Genomic DNA, 17,215 nt, shown 5'->3' on the forward strand with positions numbered 1-17,215 from the left:
CACAAACATCGAGAAATTTCCAAACAATATCGATGATCTATGATTTTTCACATCACTGTCTCGAAAATTCGTGAAAATTCTGCATACGGAAAAAGGAAAAACCCGAGCGACTGCGAGTCAATAAAAGCCAGGAAAATGTCTTTATTCGGTGCCTTGATGGGAGACTTTGACGACGACCTTGGTCTTATGAAGTAAGTACGAAAAGTGGGAAAATCATATGCGGCGCTCCTGCGGAAGAAGCCCCATTTATGTATTTCCATACGTGTGCAGCCATGACGCCTTTTTAGGGCGTGGAAAAACACTGGGGCAATTTCAAATTAAGGTGTAAATCAGTAATTGGCTGATAAATTCCCTAACCAGGTCAATTTAAGGCCCAAATAAGCAATAATAGCGTGCCAAAACTTACAGCCAGTTTCCACGCGTGTGTGTGTGTGTGTGTGCAGCATGCGTGAAGAGAAGACGTAATAATCGATAATTCGAATCGAGCGACCGCAGGGAAATGCAATTGGAAAATGCATTTATTTCAAAGGTTTCCCCCGTCACTGGGTCCTCAGATAAGGCCCAACCACAAAGTGACCCACGAACAGCCCGTCGGACCTTATACTATAAAAAAAACACAGCAGGCCACAGTGCTTTTATCACTTCGCCTCGATATCTGTCTACAACTATTTTTAGGCCCAGTTTAGAATGAATAACAAACGTAAAAGAAAATCACTTAGTAACAGACCTAATCGCTCTCAAATGGAGCCCAAGTAATCCACAAATATTAGTCAAATCTAACTTATTCCTCATATCTCTTCCTTGCAGCAACCACATGAACCACACGATGAACGCGATGAACATGCAGATGCGCTCGATGAACCGCCTGATGAACAGCTTCATGCCAGATCCCTTCATGCAGGTCTCGCCCTTTGACCCCGGCTTCCAGCAGGGCGCCCTGATGGAGCGTCCCCAGATGCCGGCCATGCCCGCCATGGGACTCTTCGGCATGCCCATGATGCCCAACTTCAATCGCTTGCTGAACGCTGGTGGGTATTCAAAGTAGTTTACCTCCTGAGATTTGTTTCTAATTCTTTTGTTATATATCAGACATTGGTGCCAACCCGGGCGCCTCCTTCTGCCAGAGCACCGTGATGACCATGTCCTCGGGGCCGGATGGCCGCCCGCAGATCTACCAGGCCAGCACTAGCACCAAAACCGGACCCGGTGGCGTTCGTGAGACCCGCAAGACTGTGCAGGACTCGCGCACTGGCCTAAAAAAGATGGCCATTGGCCACCACATCGGTGAGCGGGCCCACATCATTGAGAAGGAGCAGGACATGCGCTCCGGCCAGCTGGAGGAGCGCCAGGAGTTCATCAATCTGGAGGAGGAGGAGGCCGAGCAGTTCGACCGCGAGTTCACTTCGCGCGCATCTCGCGGAGCGGTGCAGCCAGGACATCGTGGTGGTGGGATGCAGGCCATCATGCCCGCCCGTCCGCCGGCTCACACCTCAACATTGACCATTGAGCCGGTGGAGGATGACGACGAAGATGATGACTGTGTGATCCAGGAGCAACCGCCAGTTCGCTCCTCCGCGGGCCGCCATTATTCCACTGCGCCAACGGCACCCGTGAACAGGTGAGTGTAATGGAGAGCATCGCACACCCACATCCGAGTCCCTGTTCCGTGCGCGTGATTGTGTAGGATTAGCCGAATAGCATTCGCTGGCGCGCGATCCAAAGATTCCCCCAACTAACCAACCACTCCTCTCACACAACTGTTGCTAAATTGAAACGTTTGTATTTACTTGCAGATATAATTACTAAATCTAAAGTACATACAGTATATTTTACTAACTATCCGATAAAACAGAAACAGAATTGCATACTATAAATTTCTGCTAATTACATTCCCAACTGCGTTCAAACGAAACGAAACGAATCGAATCGAATCGAAATCATATAATGCACAGAGGTAGGCGGCAACTTAAGCTCTCAACATCTTTCGTTTGTTCCGTTTTCGTTTTGCCCACGACTCCTTTCGTTCACCATGATCTCTCACCCACTCACGAACGTACAAGAGCCCCGCGTTGAATGAACTGGATTGCCAACTAGCATAGCCCCGACTCCCAAAAGTATTGTTGTAATCTTTTCCAACTTTTCTTCGACTCGATTCCATACTGCGACAACTACGACATCGACTCAGTGGCAACATTGCAACAGCAGCAGCAGCAGCAACATCTTCGCCAGCAACCTACGATCAAAGCAGCGGAAACAACAACAACTACGTGAGCTCTCGTCGATCGTACCTGCGAAATGGCCATGGCCATGGCCTGGCCACGCCCCGCCGACCACTGCGGACACCCCCATCCTCGCCGCTGGCCACGGTGTCCACTTCTCCAAGGTTTGTTCACTCGGGATCGGCGGGAGCCGGCGATTTGGGATTAACCAAGTAACCTAGACTATGTTGGCTTCGAACATCATCCCAAAACTGCTTGTAAAGTCCTAACCAAATACTTCTTCGGACAGCCGAAGTATAGCGGAAGGGTTCTGTGGTCCGTTAAAGGGTTTAAATGACAAAACTAAAGATTGTATGGTACCACTGCTCTTAATTTGTTCCTCAAAGCTAACTGCATTCAATTTTATACAGCTTTGCTTGAAACGATTATTGTTTTCGAACTCTACATAGACTCTCCCTGGGTAGCCACGATTTGATATTGTAATATACCACTTACCCTAGTGTATTAACGACATCTCGCTCTCTCTTCTCTTCTCCATCAACATTTTTTACATTCCAAATCATGCAGAGATTGGCGTCTTTATAATTCACGGTACCACCGCAAGTAGAGCGGAAACCGTAGCAAAAACCAAAACCGAAACCAATGCTAAGCCAGATAAATATCATATGTAATCAAAACAACGACGAGAGACACGGCTTTCGGCGGGCCTCGACGTAACCACATGCACTCTACTAACCGAAAGGGCCACCAACGCTACGCTCCTCCGCCTCATCGCCACAAGAACTTTGAACCATCGAACCAGCAGAAACACCACATCTCCGTGCCAGCAGCGCAACACTACGGCCGCAAGCTACGTGTAAGGCCGCACCTTCCCACACACACATCTAACTTAACTGTCTGCATACTCGCATTTTGACCCGCCCGCAAGAGCCTCGCATCGCCAATCCGTAATCTGTAATCCGTAGTCCACAGTCTGCGAGAGCCACACTCCGACGATTCCCCACTCTACGCGACGCACAATTGGCCATCGACGCTAATCAAAATTCTAACGTTGTTGCTGCTGCTGTTGCTGCGCCTCCACTAACGACACTACGCGCGAATCCTCCGTATCCTACGACTCCATCACTAGCTTGCCCACATATCACCCATCATTGCTCTTTTGACCTTCTCTTCCTGTCATTAAATTTCCACTTGCGTTCGAATTGGCCTGTGTACGAATGATTATGTGTACCTTTTGTTTTGTATACCTTCTACGCCCCAGATCTTTGGAACATAATTATTAATAAGTATCTGTTTTTGCTCCCCAATGCAGCATACACCCACATCCCTATGCCGCCCATCCGAGGCGCCAACAGCGCGTCCTGAAGCATCAGCAGACGGAGGACGAGGCGGCCAACTCCTCCAAGGCGGGCAAACGCGGCAAGAAGCAGCAGTAGCAGCGTAACCAGCTCCATGCTAACATCTTCCAAATCGCACACTCAAAAACACTGGAAGCAAGCGTTGGTCCTGTTCCAGAGCATCTTTATGTTACAGCAGAATAACCATTTCAAATATTTTCAACAAACTTTATTCTTCAGTTGATCATGGTCATATCCTGCGTGGTACATCGGTTCAACACTCCAAATTCGACAAGTTCTTGCTCTTTTTGATGCCCACACAGGATACAGATCAAATCGCCTACACTTACATTAAACAAAAGTGACTATTCAACGCCGAAATCATTACACTCTCTCACACCTAATCGCAAATTCAAAGAAAGTAATGGATAATATATATGAAATCGTAATCATAAGTTTGAATTATTTGGCTAATTCTCAAGTTTCTAGATTTCGTTAGCCACTAAGCTTTAAATTACGGAGACCAGAGCCCGTGTAAAGGGACACTAGCGATTCGAAGGCGCTCCAAAAGATAGAAAACACTACATTTACCAATTCCCCAATACATGTAATTCATAAGGCTTAAGTAAATGTTGATGTGAATTTAATTAAACGGTAATTACATTATATTAGTGAATCATTCAAAGCGTTGTACCTAACTTAAAGGGAATTAAACTAAATAACCGACTAGTCCACCATCTCCATCTGCGTCTCCTCCGATTCCCGCCAATTTCGCTGCACCATCTCCACCAGCTGCTTCCAGAAGACGGTTTGCCGCAGGTAGTTGGCCAGGCAGGCTAGGATGAAGGCCCAAGCCAGGCCCAGATAGTAATCCGTCTGCACGATGGGCACATTGGAAAGGGGTTCTCTCCTAGTGCGATTGAAAATGTCCGGATGAATGGCCTGCGGATCCACGGTCTTCACGTTCGTGTGCCTCACGATGAACCGGGCAAAGCTGCGCTTCTCCGAGTCTGACCACGAGGGATCGTACTTGATGAGCGGTCGGCCCTGGTGGAATATCATCAGTGTGGGCAGCGAGACGATTCCGAACTCTGCGTTGAAGCGTCCAAACTCATAGGCATCCACATAGGCGATGGGCAGCGTGGGAAATAGATGGGGCAGCAGGTTCATCATTGGAGCCACTCGGGCGCACTCCAAGCTGGAGGCGGTGCAGAAGTGGACCACCACACAGCTGCCCGGTTCGTGGCGCTTGGTGGCGTTTCCCACTGGCTTCAGCAGACCCACAATCTCCTTGGCACTGCGCATTATCAGCAATCCCGGCTCTTGAGCAGTTTCATTCTCTGGCGGATCCTGCTGCAGGCATTTGATCAAAATTGGTGGCTTTCGTACTGGAGGTACCTGGCCGGCGGTCAGGTGAAGGATGTGCTCGTCATCCGGGGCGCACGAGCGTCGCTCCTCCAGCAGGGCGAATGTCTCAAAACTGTAGTGGCACTGGCCCCGGGAAATTCCCAGGGATTCCGAAGTTCCATTCGAGTAGAGTCCGAAATATTGGAGGGCACTCAAAAGTCCGGACAGTTCTGCCTGGGCCTGTGTGGCGGTGGCGCAGAGCACTGGTGAAGTTGGGATATGTTAGTTTCTTCAAAACAGCCATATTATCAAATAGAACTCACACAAAATAAACAAGAGATTTTGGTGCATTCTGTCGCTAGTTTTTTGGATCAGCTGTAGAATTAGTAGGCTGTCGTATGATTCTCAAGAAAAGTCTGGAAACTGCTTGGTTGTGATATACTGAGTCTGAATGTGAACTGCTTGAACAGGGTTGACTTGATATTTTTTCACGTAACATGGAGTTACAAAAGTCCTCATATACAAAAATATCCTATATGAGCGCTCTTAAGGTAACCACTTAATAGTTTTCACCAGGTAAAAGTTTGCACAATTACCTTCGCCTCTCTCCCAGCGGTTGTGGAAATCTTAACCAAAAAATAAAGGATATAAAAAAGCTCTTTAAAGTCAATACTTTATTAATGATTCATAAAGAAATTGTTTATTATTTCGTTTTGCACTGTCTCGATTCGCCTCAAATACTGCAGTTCGGTCTTTAAACGTTCCAGTTCCACAGTTTTCTCAAAAGTCTCGTATTGATCGACTTGCTGCTTTCTCTGGCGCACATTAGAAATGGTTTTTAGCTGATTTTGACTACCAATACAGAGCAGTTTTTCCTTATCGACATCTTTTACAAAGGTCTTGTATATTTTCCAAAAATCAAAAGCTAACTTCTTGAAAATGTTAAAGTTTTTGGAGTATTGTAAGCATTCTTGCTTGAACTTTATTTTGTCACCGACAAGGCTAGGGTTTTCAACGCGCAGTCTGTAGATGTCATCTATAAACAGTCCAACCTTTTGAAGTTCCTCCATCTTAATGTGAGGGTGAAATTGTAATGTATTAGCTTGAGGTGTGTTTAGCCTTCCGTTGCCATTGACAACTTAAACAAAAATCGTACAAATACTGATTTAAATCGACGCTGCAGACATTTGGACAAGCAAACTATCGCCGCTCGTCCAGAAGTCACTTTAAAGTAACTTCTGGAAGATTAAAAGACAAAAAGTTGTACTTAAAAACTTTCATCACTTTTGGATGTTAAAATGCAAATAGCAGAAGAAAGCAGGCCATGTATTTTTTATACCCGTAGTTTTTGGTAATTTGTTGGTATTTTTATAACCGTTACTCGTAGAGTAACTTGCTGCAAGCATATCTTCCTCCCTCTTGCACATCCTTTAGATGAGTATCGGGTATCAAGGCCATCGACTATTGCGTTTTCTCTTGTTAATTTTGCTATTCATCACTATCACAAATAATATCAAAATTATATAATATGTTAAATACGATATGATGATAACATACATATTATCTAGGCGACTTTGATCGTGATAGGACTCACAAAAATACCAAAAGTACACGATAATTATTTTAAACAAAATTTTGAAATTCGGATGAAATTTCTATGTTGTATGTCGCTATAACTTGTTCGAATCAGTGATTTGTATTGTTAAACGTATAAATACCAAACAAAGAAAATGTTGGCGTCTTTGTAATGCTTTAATTGATTCTTGTTCTTTAAAACAATAGAAAAAAACATAATTACTTTTTAAGTATATATGAAAACCAACCCTAAAAATTCGCAATCTTTTAATAAAAATATCAATCAAATAGAACCACATTTGCAAATGAAATGTGTGCCATTGTTTTGGAACTTACCCTCGATTGGAGATTTGGCAAATAGTGCCAATTATGTGTCTCGCGGGTGCAAACAAACTCCTTTCTGAGCGTGTCTTGTGCAAACAGTGAAAACAAATATAGCAAACTATAGATGACGAGATCAGAGGCAGAAGGAACAGGGCGTTATTTGCCCTGGGCAAATAACTCAAATGTTGATGCAGCGTGGGTGAGAAGGTTTACCGGTTGGGTGGTGCTATAAAAACCTAGGGGAAGCTCTTTCGAAAGCACAGTTCCCAGCTCCAAGTATCTGATCCACAACAAGATGCGATTCTACTGCGTGCTGATCCTTTCCTGCTCCCTGGCGGTGGCCCATAGCGCCTCGACCCCAGCAGATCCAACAACGAGCACTTCGACGACGTCCGATCCGACAACGAGCACTTCGACGACGTCCACCTCCCCCACCACGTCCGATCCGACCACATCGACCTCATCCAGTTCCTCGACCACGGCCACCGCCACCAACACTACCACCACCACCAATACCACCACCACGGAGGCTTCGTCTTCCGACAAGAAGAAAATAAAAAAATAAAAATGATTAAAGGGAAAATGTGTTTAAAATGAGTTTGTATGTAATATAAATAAAATAAAATATGGACGCATTTTACTCCTTCGGTTTTCTTAGCCTTCAGTCTTTTAAATTTGACTTGTTTTCTCTGACCGCACTTTCTTCTGACTTCTTAAAAGTAAAAGAGATGTTTTTTGTCCGTATTTAAAAAAGTAATCAGCTTTTAGTATAACTTATCTTAATCTTTAATGATCTTTATAGTTTCCGAGATCTTTGCGTTCATACGGACAAACGGACAGACGGATCTAGTATACCGGGTATAATTATTAATAAGGCAAGGAAAAGTAATAATATACTTAATAATTTGCTGATAAACAGCATTTTGCAATTTTAAAATTGTGAATACCCAAGATATTAATCTACGTTTTTAAATGTTTAGTTAATTTACACTGCTTGGACGAGCACTGCTTTGCACTTTCGCTGTCATTGGTTTATACTGTAATCAATATTGCTATCGATACCATCGTAAGTGAATAGCCCATCTCTAGGATCAAATCAATAAGTTTACTTTTCTTCTTTTGCCTTGTTTTTATTTCACATCGCGTTAACTGGTTGATTTCGCATTACATCATTGGAGGGTGAGGATTAAGATCCGGCCTGGCGCAACACGATGGCGGAGCGGCATTTGGAGGTGGAGAGCGTTCGCCTGGCGACATTCGGGGAATGGCCCCTCAACGCCCCCGTCTCCGCCGAGGATCTGGTGGAAAATGGATTCTTTGCCACGGGCAACTGGCTGGAGGCCGAGTGCCACTTCTGCCACGTTCGCATAGACCGTTGGGACTATGGCGACTTGGTGGCGGATCGTCACCGCCGTTCATCGCCCATCTGCTCCATGGTCCTGGCCCCCAATCACTGCGGCAATGTCCCGAGGAACCAGGAAAACGACCAGGAGGGCAACAGTGTAGTGGACAGCCCTGCGTCCTGCGCCTGTCCCGATCTCCTGCTGGAGGCCAACCGACTGGAGACCTTCAAGGACTGGCCAGTGAGTAGCTTGCCCTGGCTTCCCTTGCTTTCACACGGCTTGCTCGCTGGTGATTCACCAAAGCGTGCACTTTTTTATCACTGTTGAGCTATAATTACACCAGTTTACGTAGTTGATAAGTCGCATTAACAGGCCCAAGGGAATCCCAGTTCAATTAATCAGTATAGTACACATTACAACTCTGAGTATTAGAAATTAGTTTATAGTAATATATATATATGTTTACCATAATGAAGGATAACAATCTTGTTGGTGATAGTTTAAGGATTATTTACAAATAAGTTAGGAACTTTATGAATCCCGCTAAATCAAACAACTCATACCATCTTTCTTCCAGAATCCCAACATCACGCCTCAGGCTCTGGCCAAGGCTGGCTTCTACTATCTGAACCGCCTGGATCACGTAAAGTGCGTGTGGTGCAACGGAGTGATTGCCAAGTGGGAGAAGAACGACAACGCCTTCGACGAGCACCAGCGCTTCTTTCCGCAATGTCCCCGTGTTCAGATGGGTCCTCTTATAGAGTTTGCCGCTGGAAAGAACCTAGACGAGTTGGGCATCCAGCCCACCACTCTGCCGATGCGTCCTAAGTACGCCTGTGTGGACGCCAGAATGCGAACCTTCTCCGATTGGCCCATTGCCAATATCCAGCCCGCAGATGCCTTGGCCCAAGCTGGTTTATATTATCAGAAAATAGGCGACCAGGTGCGCTGCTTCCACTGCAACATCGGACTGCGCTCCTGGCAGAAGGAAGACGAGCCGTGGCACGAGCACGCCAAGTGGTCGCCAAAGTGCCAGTTCGTACTGTTGGCCAAAGGTCCAGCCTATGTGAACGAAGTGCTCGAGGCAACGGCAGCCAATGCCAGGTCGCCACCAGCCACGGCACCGGCCCCATCCCTGCAGGCAGACGCTCTGATGGACGAGGCGCCGGCAAAGGAGGCCCTGGCCTTGGGCATCGACGGAGGAGTGGTGCGCAACGCCATCCAGCGCAAGCTCTCGAGTTCCGGCTGCGCCTTCTCCACGCTGGACGAACTGCTGCACGCAATCTTCGATGAGGCCGGCGCTGAGGTTGCTTTGGAGGTGCGAGAACCCCCCCAGCCGAGTGCCCCCTTTTTGGAAACCTCTCAAGCCACCACCAGCAAAGCAGGGTCGGTGCCCGTAGCAGTGGCCGATTCCATCCCAGCCAAGCCGCAGGCGGTGCCAGTTGCAGAAACCTCCAAGATCGCAGACCAGCTGCAGAAGATGTCGGTGGCCTCGCCGAATGGCAACCTGTCGTTGGAGGAGGAGAACCGCCAGCTCAAGGATGCACGTCTCTGCAAGGTGTGCTTGGACGAAGAGGTGGGCGTGGTGTTTCTGCCCTGCGGCCATTTGGGTGAGTCAATGAAGTACCCCAAAACCTTAAGCAGTTTCTAATCTCCATCTTTCCGATAGCCACCTGCAACCAGTGCGCCCCCAGCGTAGCCAATTGTCCCATGTGCCGTGCCGACATCAAGGGATTCGTGCGCACTTTCCTCTCGTGAAGCGGATATCCACATCATACCGAGTTTATCAGCTAGTTTTAAGCGAACCGATTGATTGCACCCACACAAACTACTACAGCGAAGTTCAAATTATCCGGTGATTAGCTAATGGAATAACCTTAAGCATCTACAAAGTACTTGTCCAACTGCAACTATCCGTTTTTACTTTAGATACGGTTGTAAGCTGTTACTAACTATCGCCCTGTGCCCCTTTTAGAACATACACACTAAAAGGACTTTATATGATTAGACAGCTCCCTCTCTGAAAGTTTATGAATACTTCGGCACGACCGCAGATCACAAATTTCTTGTTATCGTACTCTTATTAACACATTTATGTACTTTTGTTGTTCATGTTTATAAGCCGCTGAGAGTATGGTCTACACACAACTATACGCAAATTGCAACTGCGAAATACGAATATATATGTAAATGTTAAACGTGACTTATTGACTTTAATTGGTGGGGGAATATATGAAAGATAATTATTCTTTACGTATATTTTTTTGTGATAAACGATTCGTTTTTGAATGCCACATTTCCAAAAATCAATATTTTTCAAAAGCTTAAAAACAAAATTTAAACATCTATTGAGCATACTCCTGAGATATTCGATGATACAATTTTAGCGGAGTTAAGTACTACTTTTTCAGCTTTAAAAGTTGTAGGGTAAGGCGACGAACTGATAAAAACAAACTCTAACTCTATGCAGATGTGAACATTATTTATTGTTTTAATTTAAATATAATCCCACATAAAATGCAACGACTGAAATATTAAGGTAACTCTGCTGACAACTTGACAGTTGCCACGTTTTCGCCGCTGTGGCATGAATTGAAGTCGCTTTCTCGAAAGAAATGGGAAAAACCTATTTACCTATTATACGACCAGCTCTTTCTTTCCGAGTTAAGATTATAAAACAAGAAATCCTCCCTAGCGAGGTAAGAAAAGAAAATATATCTGTAGGTAAAATCCTTTCAGATTTTGTAGGGTTTTTTTGTCGACATGTTTATTTATCTAAAGAATAAGCCATTTGAATACGTATCCATCTCTTAAAATTGTAGCTTTAAAAAAACCATATAGTCAAAGAATCTTTGCTGTTGTTTTCAGCGTTGAATGATTATTTTATTGCTATTAGTAAATTGATCAAGGATGAGATTTCCATTCAGGCAAGCGTAGTGAAAAACAAGGAAGAACGCTATAGTCGAGTACCTCGACTATTAGATACCCGTTACTCAGCCAAAGGGACCAAAGGGAAATGGAGATATGCAAGCAGCAAAGCGGGGTTGAAATGCGCCACCTACCGGCGGTAGACAGACTTAAGCGTTATGGGCGTTAGAGTGGACGTGGCAACATTTTTTTTGGATCAATCGATAGGTATTGACGAGAACAATACATTTCAGTTTAAATTTAAAGTAAAGTAAAGTTTTTATCTAGCATGAAAATTGTAGGAGCCACAGTTTTGGGCGGTTTGTGGGCGTTAGAGTGGGCGTGGCAGTCTACTGAAACAAACTTGCGCTGCGTAAGAAGCTCAGGAATCTGCACGCCAAATCTCAATAGCCTAGTTTCCGAGATCTCAGCGTTCATCCGGACAGACATGGCTAGATCGACTCGGCTAGTGATCCTGATCAAGAATATATATACTTTATGGGGTCGGAAACGCTTCCTTCTGCCTGTTGCATACTTTCCCACGAGTCTAGTATACCATTTTACTCTACGAGTAACGGGTATAACAAATGACCTTTAATATAAATAAAAGCGCACTCCCTATGCTATTCGTCACTACTTGGTTTGCCGTTCACAGTGATTTTATTTCGTCATATTTTTGTTTGATAAGCTCTAAACTAATTAAATTAAATTAAGCTGGGGTTGCATGATGATTATGTGAAGTGTTTATGTGAACTATAAAATTTCATTCCACTTATACACTTTTATATATATATAATATATATATATATAATACAAGATAATATAAGAAATCATTTAAAGTCTTACCTTTAGATTGCAAGACCAATTTAAATAAACCCAAAATCAAATGGTTTAAATATGAAACAATGTATAATACTGCAAAACAATCAATTAATTCTAAGAAAATATATATACTAATCACAAAAAAATTCCAAATTGCCCATTAAAAGTTGGGCAAGGAAAAAAAATTCGTCATTAATAATTTTTTTGTATAACGCTTCAGTAATTTTCACAAACAACACGATAAGAACAAACACAACAAAGGTTAAATAGTTTATTTTAATACTTAAACAAGAAAGGAAGTTTACTTCGACAAGCCGAAGTTTGTATACCCTTGCAGTTATAATTATTAAATTTAAAAATACAAACTCCTGTCAAATCACACCGAAGCTATAATTTGTTTCATATTATTTTCCCACCAATTTTCCGATCGTTCATATGGCAGCTAAATGATATAGTCGTCTGATTTTGATAAAATGAAATTCGCAATGCAGAGCTAATAAGGAAATGTTATTTCCAAGCGTAGGAGGTTATATGTTAAAAATCACCGAAGCTATAATATGTTTCATATTACTTTCTCACCAATTTTCCGATCGTTCCTATGGCAGCTATATGATATAGTCGTCCGATTTTGATAAAATTAAATTCGAAATTAAGAACTAATTAAAAAACGTTATTTCCAAGCGAATGAGGTTATATGTCAAAAAACACCGAAGCTGTAATTTTTTTTCATATTATTTTCTCACCAATTTTCCGGTCATTCCTATGGCAGCTATATGATATAGTCGTCCGATTTTGATGAAATTAAATTCAAAGTTCAGAAATAATTAAAAAATGTTATTTCCAAGCATTCCAAACAATTAAAAAAAAAAATTTCTCCGATTATTTCTATGGGAGCTATAAGATATAGTTGTCCGATCCGGATGGTTCCGACTTATATACTACATGCAAAAGAAATAACCCTTTGGAAAAGTTTCAGCCCAAAAGCTTTAAAACTGAGAGACTAGTTTGCGTAGAAACGGACTGACAGACGGCCAGACAGACATGGCTATATCGACTCGTCTAGTGATGCTGATCAAGAATATATATACGGAAACGTCTCCTTCACTGCGTTGCAAGCTTCTGACTGAAATCATAATACCCTCTGCAAGGGTATAAAAAGGACTAGTCACAAATTTTTCATAACTATGTGATTATTGTTATTTGATAATTATTCATACGAAAAATTCTTGTTAGTCACGAGTAAAATACGCTGCTTTTCCAAAGACAAATGTATTTCTTCATTTTAAACTAAAAGTTTAGTTCTTCGGTAAAATGTAAGGTAGTTAAAGTTGCGAGTGACTGGGCTAAGCCGAAAAGGTTGGCCTCTGATATACTATATAAACTTTCAGTTGTATGTTAAATAGAATGGAGACTTTATATCTAGGAGCTCTAAATAAAGGTATATTCCCTATCGAATCACACCCTCTCTTCTGGTAGTCGTACTATAACCTGGAACTTCCTAACTACTGGCTCAGCACAAGGAAAGTAAACACAAAACATTTGAAAAGTTTATAAGAAATTTATGTACATCTTAGAAAATGCGTACAGCTGGTCGTAATGAAATGTTTTTTATTCTTAATTTACACGTTAAGCTCCCGTGTAAAATTTGAGGTAGTTAAGGTTCCGAGTGGGTGCGAGTGCTGCTCCATCCTTAAAACTTCGAAAATCTTCCAGTTGTAGGCTAGGAAGAAATGAGACTTCCTACCAATAAATACTCAACTACAGACCCTCACTTGCAAAATGCGCACTTCAACCTTCTCTCGATTTCGTAGTGGTGGCACTCCAGGTGTATTTTGGTTGTCCCCTAGGATGGAAAAGGCATTATAAGTGTGACATAAAATGAGGACCTAATAAACCCACACATAATGCAAAATTAAGTTATGTACCGACTGAGGCAAACACCATGCTAAGCGAAATTTTAAAGGCAAGAAGTACACCTGAGTCAAGACATTTATGGGGCAAGCCCGTGATAGTATAAAGAGGGTATCCAGCACCAACATAACACAGAAAACAATTCTCTCTTACAGGATACTTGTGTCAAATTTCGTGTTATAAAGCGAGATATCTTCTTCGCTGTCACGATCTTCCTCTTTCTGTCCCTTAATGCTGCTCATTCAAAGATAATGATGGTACCTGGTTATTCGATCTATTTTCAGAACCACAGATTACTTACCGATCCTTTAAGAGTTTTAGAGTGCTCGGCTTCAAGATAAACAGCACGAATATGATGGTGCCCTGGGACCAGTTTAAGTAGTCGGCCACCACAAAAACCTTACGCCAGAAAGAGTCACGGCTCACAAGGAAGGACACAATCTCCAAGCTCCACGACAAACCCATGATGATGAAGAGACGCAGGAAGAAGGTGTAACTGTTGTGGGATCATGAGAGGTACTTGAAACGCTAAGATATGAGTGCCATGTTAACGTTACGTTCGTTTGTCCGAGTTCAGCTTGTTGGTTCTTCTTTGCTGTTGGGTAAAGTTTTGGACTTCCTTCTTTACTTTTACTATGCGAATAGCAGTCAGGATGAACATGGTTATGTTGAAAACAATCAACAGTAACATCGGCCCATAGAAGTACAGCAAGCCAACGTTGTCGCCAGCTGAGGATGAAAAAGGAAGTTGCATGAAGGTCCTACCACCACATTTCAAACGGATATCAGAACCCACTGTAGATCCAACACTGAGTGGTGCCCATACGAGGAGCCCAGTCCCTGTCCTCTATAACCTTGTCAGCCAGGAAGGTGACACCGGTCATAGCCAGTGCCATGCCCCAAGCGTAACTGTTGTAGGCCAGAAATCGATGTTCAGGCAGGAATCGGTTCAGCGAATGGGCGGGGCCGCTAAACGTGTTCCAGAGATGCAGACTAATGACAGAAAGCCAACAGAACGCTGCCAGGACGAAAAAGTAGCCCAGAAATCCTACAGATGATATAACAAAAGGTGATGTGACTATTTATCTGCTTCAAGGCCCCATAATCGCTATAAGCTAACCTGATGTGGTGCATATGGTCGAGGGCAGTGTAAAAAAGTGCCACAAGTCGAGGAGCAGGAGTAGGTAAACCATGAACAGGGCGACCATGTAGCACATAAAGCACTTTCCGTGCAAGTTCTGAAGCTTCTTCACGTAGAGGTACACGCTGATCGTGAGAACCATACATATCAATGATATTATCATCACTGTAGGAAGAGAAAGGCGGTGGATGTCAAAAAGAGCCTAAAGTAAAATAAAAATTATATCTTACCGACGCTCTGCCCGGTTTTCGAGGTTTCAAGACGGCAAAAGTGGGGAGCAATGCGAATACTATCACCCTGAAATTCAATGTGCTGCACGCAGTATTGCGCCTTATTCAAGTACACACTGTCCCAAGCCCGAAAAATGGTTCCATTCTAGGGAAGATTAATAACGATTAAGCTCGGCATTTGGTAGATATACCAGCAAAAGGAACCTCGAACAGTGTGAAGCCGTGTCCAGGCTTTGTGTGATCTAATTCATACATGCTTTCGTCACCACAGGGCAAGGGCAGATCCGATTGGACGACTAGATCCTCTTTAAAGTGTCTTTTGGCCACCGTTCCGTTGTTGAGGGTCACGTTCACGTAGCGATTGTGGCTCTCCAGTTCGTCTATTGACATTTCACCAACGCATTTGCCGCTCCTTATTTTGTGATTGTGAGGGCAGCAAAACCTAATGCAGGGCCTTAGTTTGCAGGCACACCCTCTCATGTAGCTCGGCACAAATTCTTTGGAGCCATTGGGCGAAAGCGTGAAGTTATACTCAGCCACCCAGTCGGCGGGAATCAGTAAGCCGTCATATAAGTACGAACCGTTCGGATACTTTTCACCACTTGAAATATCCACAGTGTCGTAAAAGTCGCAATTAATTATCTCCGCTCTTGTTGTTTTAATCGTTAACAGCAAAATTACGGCGACAAACGATCCAAAAATTAGCCGCATTTTCAAAAATTTTCTTTAATTTACTTTTAAGTAAAATTGTATTGTACAGAATCCTACAGATACGCTAATTTCCAAAAGGCTTCCGGGTCGCTTGCACCTGTGCCTTAAAACCTTAGAAAATTTTATTTATTTGGAATACACACACAGAACTTTAATGGATAGCAGCAAAAAAAACAAGGAAGAATGCTATAGTCGAGTGCCTCGACTATCAGATACCCGTTACTCAGCTAAAGGGACCAAAGGGAAATGGAGATAAGCAAGCAGCAAAGCGAGATTGAAATGCGCCACCTACCGGCGGTAGACAGATTTAAGCGTTATGGGCGTTAGGGTGGGCGTGGCAAATTTTTTTTGGGTCAATCGATAGGTATTGACGAGACCAATACAGTTCAGTTAAAATTTTGTATCTAGCTTGAAAATTGTGGGCGCCATAGGCTTGGGCGGCTTGTGGGCGTTAGAGTGGGCGTGGCATATTCGCGTAACGAACATGCGCTGCGCACAAGGCTACTGAATCTAAATTTGAGATCCCAATTCTCTATCCTTGATAGTTTCCGAGATATCCACGTTCATATTTACGATTTTTTGAAGTTTGTGGGCGGTTTGTGGGCGTAAAAGTGGGCGTGGCAAATATTTTTTTGGGTCTATCGATAGGTATTGATGAGAACAATACATTTCAGTTAAAATTTTTATTTTAGCATCAAAACTGTAGGAGCCACTGTTTTGGGCGGTTTGTGGGCGTAAGAGTGGGCGTGGCACCCTACTGAAATAAACTTGCGCTGCGTAAGAAGCTCAGGAATCTGCACGCCAAATCTCAATAGCCTAGCTCTCATAGTTTCCAAGATCTCAGCGTTCATCCGGACGGACAGACAGACGGACAGACGGACATGGCTAGATTGACTCGGCTAGTGATCCTGATCAAGAATATATATACTTTATGGGGTCGGAAACGCTTTCTTCTGCCTGTTACATACTTTCCGACGAATCTAGTATACCCTTTTACTCTACGAGTAACGGATATAATTACAGAAATGAAAACTTACAAAAGCAAGCGCTTTAACTATGAGGCTCTTGCAAGGGTTCAGTCGTGACTGATGTACTCCACAGAATGTTTCAGACTCCGGGATAAAAATATTACTCACTACGCAATCAAAAAAGTAACGAAACGCACATAAAACCAGGGATCATGAATAATCATTATTGGTGATTTTAATTTTAAATGACCTACTAAGATATTCTGGTATTTCTTTTTCCAATTGGTATGATTTTTAGATACTTTGCCGGCAAGAGTAATTAGACTGTTATTTTCTCTTCAAATTGAGTAATTTGTACAGCCCTCGTAGACGAGAGTAAA

At 43.3% G+C, this 17,215-nt stretch overlaps 6 protein-coding genes across 11 annotated transcripts; 3 read left to right on the plus strand and 3 right to left on the minus strand.

Annotated features, from left to right (window-relative positions):
- Window positions 1-32: 32 nt before the first annotated feature.
- LOC119550557 (myeloid leukemia factor) lies at window positions 33-4,222 on the plus strand. Of its 6 annotated transcripts, XR_005219485.1 has the most exons (6): window positions 33-191; window positions 808-1,028; window positions 1,090-1,618; window positions 2,186-2,383; window positions 2,787-3,075; window positions 3,532-3,670. XR_005219485.1 is itself a non-coding variant. In XM_037859342.1 (5 exons), the coding sequence occupies exons 1-5, from the start codon at window positions 40-42 to the stop codon at window positions 3,653-3,655; spliced, it is 1,224 nt and encodes a 407-aa protein (XP_037715270.1). In that variant the 5' UTR covers window positions 33-39; the 3' UTR covers window positions 3,656-4,222. The 6 variants fall into 6 exon arrangements, 4 of the variants coding, with proteins under 4 accessions (XP_037715270.1, XP_037715272.1, XP_037715271.1 ...); XR_005219486.1 differs by lacking the exons at window positions 2,186-2,383; window positions 2,787-3,075 and adding an exon at window positions 1,794-1,954 and having other exon boundaries at window positions 3,532-3,668; XM_037859342.1 differs by lacking the exon at window positions 2,787-3,075 and having other exon boundaries at window positions 3,532-4,222.
- On the minus strand, window positions 4,183-5,356 carry LOC119550559. Its single transcript, XM_037859347.1, has 2 exons — window positions 5,227-5,356; window positions 4,183-5,166 (listed from the first exon to the last, which is right to left on the minus strand). Exons 1-2 carry the CDS (start codon window positions 5,252-5,254, stop codon window positions 4,283-4,285), a joined length of 912 nt encoding a protein of 303 aa, XP_037715275.1. The 5' UTR covers window positions 5,255-5,356; the 3' UTR covers window positions 4,183-4,282.
- Window positions 5,357-5,580: 224 nt separating this feature from the next.
- On the minus strand, window positions 5,581-5,973 carry LOC119549567. Its single transcript, XM_037857718.1, has one exon. The coding sequence runs from the start codon at window positions 5,971-5,973 to the stop codon at window positions 5,581-5,583; it is 393 nt and encodes a 130-aa protein (XP_037713646.1).
- Window positions 5,974-7,097: 1,124 nt separating this feature from the next.
- On the plus strand, window positions 7,098-7,367 carry LOC119549568 (bypass of stop codon protein 1-like). Its single transcript, XM_037857720.1, has one exon. It carries the CDS (start codon window positions 7,098-7,100, stop codon window positions 7,365-7,367), a length of 270 nt encoding a protein of 89 aa, XP_037713648.1.
- Window positions 7,368-7,885: 518 nt separating this feature from the next.
- Window positions 7,886-10,348, plus strand: LOC119551312 (death-associated inhibitor of apoptosis 2). Its single transcript, XM_037860607.1, has 3 exons — window positions 7,886-8,385; window positions 8,723-9,755; window positions 9,815-10,348. The coding sequence occupies exons 1-3, from the start codon at window positions 8,014-8,016 to the stop codon at window positions 9,901-9,903; spliced, it is 1,494 nt and encodes a 497-aa protein (XP_037716535.1). The 5' UTR covers window positions 7,886-8,013; the 3' UTR covers window positions 9,904-10,348.
- A 3,115-nt stretch (window positions 10,349-13,463) lies between these two features.
- On the minus strand, window positions 13,464-15,867 carry LOC119550439 (probable G-protein coupled receptor Mth-like 3). Its single transcript, XM_037859114.1, has 7 exons — window positions 15,361-15,867; window positions 15,157-15,301; window positions 14,906-15,091; window positions 14,582-14,833; window positions 14,343-14,514; window positions 14,087-14,281; window positions 13,464-13,717 (listed from the first exon to the last, which is right to left on the minus strand). The coding sequence occupies exons 1-7, from the start codon at window positions 15,865-15,867 to the stop codon at window positions 13,663-13,665; spliced, it is 1,512 nt and encodes a 503-aa protein (XP_037715042.1). The 3' UTR covers window positions 13,464-13,662.
- Between the last annotated feature and the right edge of the window lie 1,348 nt (window positions 15,868-17,215).

The sequence above is a fragment of the Drosophila subpulchrella genome, chromosome 2R (genome assembly GCF_014743375.2).
Source record: "Drosophila subpulchrella strain 33 F10 #4 breed RU33 chromosome 2R, RU_Dsub_v1.1 Primary Assembly, whole genome shotgun sequence".
In the NCBI taxonomy this organism is placed as follows: Eukaryota; Metazoa; Arthropoda; class Insecta; order Diptera; family Drosophilidae; genus Drosophila; species Drosophila subpulchrella.